The sequence below is a fragment of the Nyctibius grandis genome, chromosome 3 (assembly GCF_013368605.1).
Source record: "Nyctibius grandis isolate bNycGra1 chromosome 3, bNycGra1.pri, whole genome shotgun sequence".
Taxonomy (NCBI): Eukaryota; Metazoa; Chordata; class Aves; order Nyctibiiformes; family Nyctibiidae; genus Nyctibius; species Nyctibius grandis.
The window spans coordinates 42,908,480-42,921,603 of NC_090660.1; the positions used below are offsets into that span (position 1 = coordinate 42,908,480).

The 13,124-nt window shown below is 37.4% G+C and overlaps 1 protein-coding gene across 1 annotated transcript in view; it reads right to left on the reverse strand.

Moving 5' to 3' along the window:
* Positions 1 to 13,124, reverse strand: part of LOC137661472 (dynein axonemal heavy chain 5-like) — a 186,717-nt gene that overhangs the window by 15,032 nt on the left and 158,561 nt on the right. The window contains exon 73 of the mRNA XM_068397024.1: positions 5,667 to 5,799. Within this exon, the coding sequence (XP_068253125.1) occupies positions 5,667 to 5,799 (133 nt within the window). The remainder of the gene's footprint in view (positions 1 to 5,666; positions 5,800 to 13,124) is intronic.

Below are 13,124 nucleotides of genomic sequence, written 5' to 3' on the forward strand. Positions count from 1 at the left end.
AGAACAGGAAGAGTAAATCAGGCAGCTGAGCCCTGTAATGCACAAAACACTTCATTTTTCACCTGTAGACTGTGGTATTCTTTCCAGCTACACGTAACCTTTACCCCTGTTCTGTTTTCTGTTTGTTTCCCATCTTCCTTTTCTGGTGCAGAATCCTCTGATTTAACTCATGAAAGGAACTGAGAAACTTGAGTAGCATGTGATTTTTCACACAGAAGAGCACACAAATCCTAGATTGTCTGCAACAGCTAATTCCTTCAGTCAGTAAGAAGGCAATTTGAAAGTAATCTTGCAAATTGTTCTGAAAACTTACCAGCTCTAGTACTAAATGCACTTGGCTGCACCCACCAAAAGACTGAAAATAAAATTTTTAAAGCAATAATTTGAAGATGAAAATCCATGCACACCTCCCAAAAAGTAATACAAATCACTACCCTGAGCTAGAGTAACAGAACAGGAAGATAAACTATTTTCTGCAGTTTATCCTAAATGTGCAATGTGTGTTTCTAAACAGTTGTCCTGGCCAGAATCCTGGCAAGCATACATAACACTTATTAAGAAGTTCAGAAATAACACACCACACGTTGTAAAAGACAACAGGAGACATTCTGGCATTCTTATCAGGGTGAGAAGTAAATAATGGATGAGAGCTGCTGAGCCGAGAGTAACTACGCCAGAAGACATACTAGACTCATCCCTTTCATTCCTCAAATGAATTTCCCATTGTTACATTATATTAATGTTCTCACTTACTGGTCTTAATCATCTTCAAATAAAATCCTCATCCAAAAGTGGAATACACACATGATCCCTACAAGTCTTACACAAACACTGTAAGAATTAGTAAGGTAAGAGCCCAAGATCTTTCAGTCCAAAAGTCTATTACCATCGTCAGCAGGACAAACTAAAACTGTGTTAGTGTTAGCGGTCTTAAAGCCTTACGAGTTGAAACAGAACTTATCCAGCCAGTGGGAATGAGTCCGTGCTCCTTCCCTTCATGGGAAGGGAAGGAGTGCACCTTTCCTGTGCACTCTTGCAAAACTAGTTTCCTGAGCTTCAGTTTTTCACCACATAGATAAATTATCAGCTACCTCTTTTGGAGGTCATTTATACCCCTCTTGTAAGGTACTACATACCATGAACAGAAATTCCTTGCAGCAGCGTGATGCAAACACTACTGTCAAGATCATGGTATTCTGAGTTGGAAAAAAATAGTGAAAATTTACCTCATTCTTTCAGGGACTTAACACATGAGTTTGTGTGGATGACAAAGGAATTCTAAGTGATCCCTGTTACATATGTAGAACTATATGCTACCTCAGGTCTACATGAAGCTCTGGGTGTTTCAACATATTCTTACATGAATGACAATAAGGAAACAGCTAAGGACAACACACTGGTTAGCACTGCAGTATAAGGATGGTGAGAAGCTAAAAGCAGGTAATGAAATATAGTTTTTAATAAGGTAGCAAATCAATGACTGAGATGTACAGAAACTAGTGAAATGCACCAGTATTCCTCAAGGTGTTGTTATTAACAGTTATTATTCAGCTTTGAATTATAAAGTTCAAAAAATATTAGAAATACATACAAAAATGAATAATTTTTTACCCTCCAATACCTTCTGTCTCAATAGTCTCACCTGTATTTTCTCGCACTTCTCAACCTGGCATAAACATATACCTGAAACATGCTACTGTATTAATTTTAATGAGTTTTTATGCATATAACCTATGCATCATTTAAAGAACGTGCACCTGGTATACATCTGTATGGGTAAAAAAGAAGGCAAAGTCACATCTCCCCTTAGTAATATCCTTATTCCTGATCCTATTATTCCAAAAGCTCTGATTGCCTTCTCTTTCAGTGTAGGATAAGAGTAATCTGTGATTTTTTTTTGCCAAGTCCTGGCATATAGGTTATGTATGGTGTGCATTACATGCATGAAAATATGTTAGCTTTGTAACGTGAGGGGTGTCATATTGTAGGTGCACTGGAAAGTTTGCTTAAGCCTGGCAGAGCTTCTCCGTGACAAACGCCATGATGACTTCTCAAGTAGATATTTGTACTGATTCCACTTCTTTTGCCTTCTATGTTGGTCTTACGGCTTATAGCTTTTAGAGGGATTGCTGTATTCTCAGGAAACGTGTTAACAGGAAAAGGACTTCTCTCTTCTACCTCTGCAAGTACTGCACAAATATCAGTGAGAGTTCTGTGATCATGTGGCACATATATGACATGAAAAGATAACCAATCCAAGGTTTCTTGTATGGCCTTCACTTGTTCATTAAGTAGGCAGTTCCAAAGGATAAATTTGAAAGCACAAAGCTATAAGGCACCAGAAACAAAAAATGAAGTGGATGCAGTTTTATAACCAAAATAGAATCTAGATATACTGATAAATAAATGAGTTAAGCATTTGTTTCTTTCACAACAAGCCCTTAAACAGAATGCTAAGAGGTTAAAAAACATCAGGAAATAAAACCAAATTAAAAGCTGTGTTTATTTCCATTGTCAAGGATTCAATATCGACTTTCAGTGCTACTACAAGCATGCTCAACTTCTGAGATTCATGGAAGCCACTCAAGGGGGACTAGGGGTAACTCCCACAGAATCTCTCTTCTCACTTTCTTCACAGATAGAAAACACATCAGGGTGCCACCAACATGCTTACCACTCCTAATTCAGTGCATGGAGAAATAAAGAGAACCCCCCTCAATCTCACACATAGGCTGCATTCAGTTCCTCTCTACTCAAACAAACTCTAAGAGACTAGGAATAACTGATTGGGTCAATAGATTTTACTGCATTTAAAGACACTACCTTCACTAGTGGGAGACGGGGTTTGAAGTGCCCACTCTCCAACAAACAGCTAGGGTATTAGTATTCTGTGTCAGAGGCCTCTACACTTCCACAGGAGGAAGATAAGGCATGTACACAGGAACTCTGCAGCTCGTATCCTGCCCTACAAAGAATACGGTCACCTTCTGCCAGGGGCTCAAGATCTGATTTTCATAACCCATTAGGATCTGGAGTTTTGGTTCACGACCCATGTCTTACTGCCTCTCAGATGAAAAGATGGGAAAAGCTCTTTCCTTGTCTCTGAAAAGATTTCTCTATTTGGAACACAGCCTCGATTTAGGTCACTTGAGAGGACAATCATCATTGCTGTTTTCTGATTTATGTGAAGCTCTGTATTATACCAACTGTGAAATAAATTCAGGGCAATCAATAAGTAATTAAAACAGAACTAATGGTTGGGACATAACTGAGAGTACAAAGTGCAGCTACAATCTAATTATTACAATTTGATCCAAAAGAAGTATCCCTCTGGGCAGCAAAGTTTATTGGTGGAGACGCAGGCTTGTGGGGCACGGCTGCCAACAAACATATTGGACACATGCTGAGCATCCTCACCCCTCTGAAAAACTGAACACTGTTTAATCTGCCCTCTGGATAGAGGGAGAAAACTGGCTCTGATAATTCCCTCAACACAGCTGCACATGGGCTCTCACTGAGGAAGGCTTTCTATTACCTCAAATGTAACTCAGTGAGAAACAGCAAAATGGCAAGGTCCATCTATTCACATCCCGCCTGCCGAATCAAATATTCAGACTTCCTTTCACAAAGCTATATGACACAACGTGAAGACATGCTATATCCTTAAACACAAAATTTTTTTGAAAATTTAGATCTGCTATAAGTGGGTGCTCAGGCCTTAGCAGGTTCATGAAGCCATAGCCAGATGCATGACCAGGGTGGATGTTAACATTCACATGACCTGACCAGGCAGATCAGCTCACCTCATTGTAAACAAAAAGGAGCACCACAGATGATCTGAGACTGCAGTTGACTAGTTTTGGGGGAGAATCTAGTATGAGAGAGTTTGGGGTTTTCCCCTTTGCTGAGACAAGAGAGAGTGCCTAAATGTTCTTTCCGTCCCCTAATTAATGGTCTACCACATGCACTTGATGTATCATGAATCTGCCAGAAGCCGTTAATTGTTATTGTTAACTATACATCCAATTTTGTTTTCAGAGCAATTTTTCACTATATTTAACTTCCCTGTTCCTAAGAAATTTATAATGTTTTAGAGGAGTTCACAAAAGTTATGGCATTAACTTGATTAAACACCTGGTAGAGGACTATGCCCGCTGTGGAACTGAATACTAAGTACAAATAAATTATGTTACTCATCCACCCCTACACAGAATATTGTACATTTTGGGACTTTAAATATATCTGTCACAATCAAGGAAAGACTTATACTTTCTTGGCTGGAAAGCATTATTTGAATTTACTTGAAAAGGGACTCTATGCACATATAAAAGGGAATTTTCAGCTCAGTATTGAAACAGAGGACAATTGTTTCTTCCAGCTTGGTCTTTGCATAGGTTATTACAGGATATGGTAGCTAATTAGCCTTAGGCACATTTATGAACCTCTTTCCTAGATTCAGATTATGGGCATGATGTTCCTGAAGCATGCATTGTTGCCATAGTGTATCATACAAATGATAGGAAAAAAATCCCCTTTGATTCTTATGTAACAAAAATACAAATTAAAAAAATCTCCCTTCATGAAAGACTTATTGTCAAAAGATTGGAAAATGCCAGTAAGACAGATCACAGTATTGCCATCATCTATGACAGAAGGGGCTAGTTTTGAGGCACTCTGACCTTCTCCCTGTGGAGACGGTTTGTTGTCTCGGATATTTTCTACCTCTCTGCTGGAGAACAGCAGATTTGAGTGACATCTTGACCAGTGGAACTGAATCGTTCCTACTTCATTTTCATTTATTGTTAATTCAAGAAGTTTGGCTGAGCAATAGTACACTTTCATTCCTGGATATTTCAGCTCTTGCAGATGAGCAAAATGGGAAGTAAAAACAAAAAGCAGATGGTAACATCATCATCCCTTCTTCCTCACTCCTTTTCTGATCAAATTTTCCATCTGCTTCTCGTCACCTGTACTCTTGATTTATTTTAACTACATTCACCATTGCTCACTTCCAGTCAAATACTCCTGTCTCTGAGAGACAGAGAGTGCTGTTGCCTACCTCTTGTGATGGCTAAAAGAAGAACCCTATAGCTCTCTTCTGACTGGCACTCCCACTCACTTCAGCTTCCATTTAGAGACATCCTATTTGGTATCACCAGTTTCATGAACATTGCAAATCTCACCTTAAATTACAGTCTTTACCACCTGTCCTCCTGAGTGCCCTGTCTCTCAGTTACTTAGCAGCAACACTTCTCCCTTGTTCTATGTCATTATGTCTCAGCTTAATTTCATAAATGACTCTGGCACACAACCTGTGGACCTAATCATGCAATTCAGCTCCTCTGAACTCTGTAGAGATGTTAGAGTCACAGAAGTGTAGTAGTGCTGTGGGACATCATGAACTGCAATACTGGAGCACATGCATACAGAATAAATTAAGGTGGAGTGTCCTTAGAGATGCAGTCAGGAGGCTTCAAGGGCTAGAATTAGTGGTCATATGATAAAGAGAGAGAAAAAGAGAAAAACTGTGGGAGGGAGAGAACAAAAGAGAAAGAGGTAAAAAGGAAGGAAAGGAGGGGAAACATTTATTTAGTTATATAGTATAAACAACCGTTAGTAATAAATATTGCATCTTAATTAGTATGATTTTTAATATTGTAACTTACCATCGATAGCCAATTTGAGATCAGTCAGTGTAATTCGAACTCGTGATAGAACATGTTGCATGCAGTCAATTTCTTGACGGAGAAATATGTTTATGGGTTGAATAGCTCCCATCTTTTGAAGCTGGGCTTTCACCTAAGCAAGAATAGTGCAATGATTATAAAATTTAATCTCCTGTTTCCCATGCAATAATTTTTGAAAGTAAAAGGATGTTTTTTCAATTGTATCACATAATTTCTGAGAAAGTAAACTTTTATGTAACAGATAGCAATTCAAGTCCTGTGCCAACTGTAAGTTTTAGCACACTGTGACTCATTAGCTTAGCAAAAGGGGTTTCTCCATCATTCTAAGGAAGGAAAGTTCCTTTATTTTGAAGGGACATAGCAGTTCCTTCTGTCCTTTTTAGGCTGCAGGGTCTTAGATCTTAAAAAAACCCACCACATGCTATACAGAAGCATGTTTGATTGTAACTTCTTCATATTTCCAAATTGTGCTAGGTGAACTTTCTCACCTCTTCTTGCCTTGCTGAGTTGAAATAATGCTACAAATGGAGTTTCGACTTAACAAGCACAATGATATATAAAAGCTGTTACTTCCAATAGCACGTGACTCACTCATAAGACAAGGTGCTCATGGATGCATTACTAGAGAGGCAAGATTGCCAGGAATAATACAGATGCCACATAATTCTGTTACACCATTACGTGCACCATTTTGTCGGTAGAAGCTTTTGGCCTTCTTAATTCTTAAGGATAACAGTTTCATTCGTATTCAACAGAGAACATTTTCAAAATGGAATTAGTTGTCTATGTTACTTAAGGACATGTCACAGCAACAGTAGCAAAAACATTCCCTGTATCACCTTAGCATATGATGCATATACAATATGCTTCAGACATACACTGTATGTTCCATGTATATCAAAGATCACTGCATACAACAGTGCCTGAGAGAGGATTTAGTGGCACCTGCGGAAATCATGGCGTCTATGCATCACATAGTACAAGAATTCTTGATATTTAAGACTTTCAAGTGTTTTTCCCCACTATGACTTGGCTTTCAGAAAGCCAATGGCCTCTCTGTACTCATGACTACTCAGCCACACCCATTATCTTTCACACTGAAGCAGCCTGAACACTGATTTTTGCCATAGTCACTCCTTCCCTCTGCAGGTGAAATTCTGCAAGGGGACTCTGAAATCAAAAAGAGATCTCAAACAGTAAAAATAAGATCCTAAATCCAGATACCTATACAGCCATTAATTTATCATAAAAGAGCTGACCCACAGGATCAGTTTGCTAAAATAATTTAAGAGCTTATTTTGAGCTTACTAACAAAAGATGAAGGAAGAGTTAGAAACTCTACTCTTTCAAAGAACTGAATATCATTTGAATTCTACTGCAGCCAAGTAGAAGCCACAAGATTTGGTATAATGCCTGCTATTTCATCAAAGCCAGAAGTCCATTGGATTTAGCTTTGTGTTTTTTCCAGATATATATATCATTGTATACATTATTATATATACTATACATTATATACACATAGTAAACATTACTAAAGATCTTATTATTACACCGAATAGCAAGTTTCTGCAAGATGAATGTAATATAGCAGTTGAGTAGTTATAATTGTTAGTATAAATGAGTAAATGCTTTCACAATTTCCAGTTCTCAAGTTTCAACTTTATATGCTATTCTCCTTGGGAGACAGCTATCAGCAAGGTTATTCATCATATTTTAATCACAAGGACCCATGAGTTTGTCAGACAGGATGTCCAAGAAGTAGGTGCCAGCCAATTATGCTAATGCTTTGCAGTGTGACAGTTCATTTTACAAATCGAGTTAATGTGTTTCTTCTTGTAAAAGAGAAAAAACTACTAAAATCAGCTATCATGAGACTAGAGCTGAGACAATGAACTCTTTTGGGATAATTTACACAATGAAGTATTCTGATTTTTTTCATACAAAATCCAGGGAAAGCTTCTGCTTTCTGAAAATTTCACAGGAATGGGTAATGCTCCCTTTTGCCAAAAAAGTAAAGAAAAAGTTTGATTTTTTTTTCCAGAATACTTAGAAGTCTAATACATGCCACGAATAAGACAGGAATTATACAGAATATAGTCTGTGCATTTTATCCTTTAAATAAGAAATACACTTTTGGCTAATCTACAAAGCATGTGTTCCTTTTGGGGATCATTTAGAGGAAGAATTTCTCCCGTTTGAGGAAAAAATGTATGGAAGATGTTGTTAAAGGGGTTATTTTCCAAAACATTGATATTTATGAATCTACAAATAGAAGATGAAACAAATATTCTAAAATATTACTGTACTGATAATCGTACAATTTGTCTAACTAGTGAATTCATAGAATTTAAACATTCTTCTGATTTGTGTTCATGTACCTACAAAAATACCTGTAGTGTTTTGAATAATGGAGTGAACCAATAATGCAGAAATTTGCTAATCCATCCTAGATATGTTCACAGAACTCAGCCTGGAGCATCAAGCATAACCAGATATGAAAACTAAAAAAATTACATACTTCCTACCTTATTGTATACAAATCAATCGTGATCTGCAGTGAGATTTACGAGGTGTAGCATAGTGCTGGAAATCTTGCTGATAAGATTAGTTTTAAATACCAGCTGGGAGGTATGATTGATTGCTTTTGTATTAGAATTCTTATCAAGCAATCAGATGACTTACTTCTAGTGCTGTATTTATTATGACATAAAGAGAGAGATACCAACTGACAGAAAAAAAACCTCGACAGACAAAACTCACTAGCCAAAATAGCCTTTCTGAGATTAATATACTAATTCCATAAAGCCCACTTACAGCCTCTCCTTTCCATTATGCAAACAGGTGTCATCTAATATGAAACAAGGTGTTTTAAGAAAGGAGCAACCAAAATAATAATCTTAATAGCTTTGTCTACATGATTTTATAATACGTATCTATACTGTGTCAGATTCCTCTATGCACATTTCTTAGCTGTCCTCAGGTCACCAACTCCTTTGTCACCACATACTTTATAGGACATTCAGCAGAAAAGCAGTTGCTGAACTCATTCCATTTAATGATCGGTGATCAAATGATAAGTTACTATAGTAGTAATTGCCTATCATTTTCAGTAAATGCTATTATTTTCAATTAGACTTGGTTACTTGCTATACTCTTAGTCAGCAGAAATGGGCAGTCCATCATTCTGTGAAATGGTCTAAATAAGAGGCCTGAATGAGAAAGACAAGCTCAAGGCGTGTCCAAGCCAAAGCTCTTTTCAAGTGGTGTCAAGGACCACTCCCCTGTTGCATACAAGGAAGCGGGCAGTGAAATATGTAGAAAATAGCTGAAGCTCTAGAGCTCGGTGAACACTGTATCTGATAGGGTTGGTAAGTAAGCTGGAGACACCTTACAAAAGCATCTACATAAGTGTTTCACTTCAGACCCCAAGGGTTTTTTTTGTAGTAAAAAACCTGCACTGAAAAGTAGACTCCAGGCACACAAACTGCCTTAGGAAAAAAACATTGCTACTTTGGTTAAAAACCAACCTCCAATAAGGTGCAGTATCTTTGGAATGTCTCCATGTCTACTCCCTAGCAAGCTGTTTTTCAGGCTTCAAGGATCATTTTCATTATAAACCTCTGTGAGTGACAGGCTGACATTTATTCTTGTATCTATCTTCACTCACATGGACTGACTGGACCTAATCATTTTACCACTAATCTCTCTGTTACTTGTGAGGCAAGACCCAGAAGCAAAAGGGGTCATGGAAGCAGAATTCTTACTCTGTCTCTGCCTTTGGAGTGAGAAAAATGAAGACAGTTTTAGGTCAGGAGGAAGGATTATTTTGCCTTTCCATCACCTGTGTCAAACTGCAGTCTCATAAAGCATGCAAAAGTGACTTGTTTTGTTTATAGTCTGATGGGTGGACACTGAGTCAGTTATTTGACTGGTGACAAGAAGTATTAAAAGGACACAACAACAAAAGAAGCAGTATACATCATGGGGTAAAATGGTTGCCCTGTTTTGAAAGTTGTTGGTTCCGAAGTCATTGCCAAAAGCTAATAATTGAGAAAAGAAGGCCTCTGTGTGACAGCCTGAATTTTCTCTGGATTCACAATGTATGAAGAGAAAGTACAGTCCAGAGCTCTGAATGTCAGAAAATAATTGGTTTCAATACCATCTGTCCCTAATCTAGTCTGTTGGGGTTTTAACTCTGAGCAAATCCACTCCATTTCTAAAGGGAGCCACAAGAACTGATCAAAGATAGCAAAGGCACCTGCCACTTTCCCTGAAGAGTATTTGCTTTTAATTACCTTCATTTGTTTCCTAAATCTTTTGTTCCTGTTCTCCACTGATAGTATCTCTATAACTGAATTTCCGAAGACTACCACGTCATGGCCTTCCTGGAGCACAGTATTCTAAAAGCAAACCCAAGCTGCACTGCTAGGACTAATGAATGTTTTTCTTTTTACTGCTCTTATCCAATGAGGCATGCATAGGAACTCTTTTTGACACATTCCCTCAGTCTCTTACAATTTAGTATATTAGTTTTATTTGTTTCAGGATTGTTAAACTGATCTAGTAGGTAATAATGTCCTGAATACAGGTAATAATGTCCTGAATGACCAAATGTTGACTTAAATTGACAAACAACAGAGCTCGTCTCATTCCCTTTTTTTCAGACATCACAGGAAGTAATTACATAATCCATTTCACTCCTTACACTTGCAAGCTTAATTTCATTTGCTTATTATATTATATTAGCTTCTGCTAAATTCTTTTGCTTCTTCCCTCAGAGAACATCTAAACTCTCCCTTCTTTTCTGCTCTGACTAATGAAATTCTTGGTTATATGTTAGTGAACATAATCTCTTTTTTTCTCTTTTGGTATTTTAGACATTATTTTTTTTGTCGGCTTATGCAAACTTTCATTTTAAAATGTAGCTTTCTTTACAGCTTGCTCCTGCCATCTCCGCCCTTTCTAAGAGCTTCCAGAAGAACATGGCTTAAGTTCAGATGAGAAACACATTTGATACAGATTTTTTGCTTATTGTGTAGAGGTGGCCACACTCCTGAGACATAAACAACTGCAGCAAAGAGGTGGAATGGGGCACTAATGGCAGAAAAGGGAAATTCCCCTCCAACAAAGAAAGCATTGGCAAAGACTGAAACGAGTTCTAAGATCTAGAGAATGAGAGACAGGGTAAATCCATTAGGCAAAATGATGAAGGAAATATTGAAGAATTAGGAACTGCAAGAAATAATGCCAAATCTCATAACACTGCAGAAGTAAAATCTGAAGTTGTAGTGCAGCTGACACAGCCAAAGAGATGTACAGAGGAACACAGTGTTGCCAGTAATGAATTGTTGGAAAATGACCAGAGGATGTTCTGTAAATACTCAGCACAAAGGAATGACTACCATGATACAGAAACAAAGCATAATTTCTGGATGGTTCTGTGGAAAAGTACCATGTCATCCATCAGTAATGCAGACTGAAGAAACAGCATGTAAATAGAGTGGTGTGATTAATCAGAGAATTGCAATTCACAGATCAAGATGTACAGAGCCTGAAAAAATGAGAAATCACCAGGAAGAGGTGGTATCCACACTTATTCATAAGAAAATGAAACAAACTTACATCCTGAGCTCAGAACACATTTACAAGAAATATAGAGGGGAAAAAATAGATCTAACAGGACATCCTCTGACTGTGCCTGGAAGAACAAAGTGGGGAGGGGTGGGCAGAGCAAGCTGATACTAAAGTATTAATACCTAATATTGGTTTGTCCTGGACAAACATGAATCTCCTTACTTGAATCATAAGAGAACAGCTGTCAAGCAAATTGAAGCAAGACGTTTCCTTGAAGCTCAGAGAAGGTGTCAGAGAAGTGGTACAGAAGCAAAGGACTATCTAATTGTGAGCATCGTTATAAAGATGATTGCTTATAAGAAAATAAAAACCTACATGTAAGATTGGCAGATCATGAGAAAAGATAACAGCTTGTCATAGTAGTGGATGATGAGAATGAAACAGCAACGAAAACAATTGGTGGTGATTTTTTTATAGAGTCACATGGAAAAGTATGTATTGTACCCAAATACAGTAGTAAAATAGAGACAAGTTAAGAGAGCAGGGTGGAACTTCCAAAATAAATCCTCCAGACTCTTTGTCCTTAACTACAGCTCCTGGCTCCATAACTGGTTGTCTCCAAAGCTAAGACTTGAGGAAATGACTGAAAAGGGGAGGCCTACTCCATGTGTGTTTTGTGTGGATAACCTGAGTGAATAAACCAAGAAGGAATGAGAGTGAACGAGACCAAGATTAAACAGAAGACATGCCAGAGAAAAATAATATTTGTTCAAACCATTTAGAAGTGAAATTTGGATTAAACAAGCATGTGTGCATTTTACAAGACTAAAAGACACTGCACAAATTTCCCAGGGCAAGAATAAAATCTGAGGGCAAGAATACTCTCTGGTTACAATATAAAGTCCAGTACTATTGATGTCTTCTAAGTATTATGAATTCTTCAGGAGGAAAAAAGTTGGCAGTTTAACAAGAGAATGAAGAAATACTCCTTTGGATGATTTAGCAAATATATTGAAAAAAATAGCTCAATACACATATTACAAATATGGCAAAACCATATATGCTACCCAAGCATTCAGTATTCTATTGCTATTGCAAATTAAAAAAAAAAATTAAGGAGCTGAATAAAACTAGAAGAAACTAGTTCCATGAAAAAGCTTTACTCTGATAGGAAGGATATTTCTAATATTTATTTACTATTAAATAATAATGTGAAAACTAGAAAGCTGACTCCATTCCAAATAAAATTCTACAAATAAATGATTCACATATTATTGCTGGGAATCACTCAATAAGCAGGTGACAAAAAAAGAGACACAAGCAGGGATGGATTGAAAAATAACTATATGGGGAAAGCTGTTAGGAAACCTCACCAAAAAAAGTTGCAGACTGTAAGTAGCTTGCCAAGAGGGGAATGAAAAGAGAAGTTCTGAGTTGAACTATGACAGTACAGAAGAGGCTATTTATACAAGACACATTAAATCTGAGATGAATAGTAGAACAGAAGACAGGAAATATTGCCAGGGCCCCAAGACTATTGGTTGTAACCCAAGCGGACATTCTAAGTTGGCTGGAGAGGAAAATAAAGTATAACATAACAAGGTGCAATACTGTGTACTGGGCATTCTACAAGCTTGGACTGCAACCAGGGAAAAAAAGCACTATCAGTACAAACCAGTGTAAATAATAAAATCGTGGAAATGAGGGGTTTCCAACAGTTACTGTTCAGAAACACATGGCAAGACACCAGATCCTATTTACAAACTGATGCAAGAGTGCTTTATGCTGTATTTTTCCATTTAATGAGACTTAATCAAAAATGCAAGAAAAGTTTGACAAATATATCTATTATGGTTCAAACTC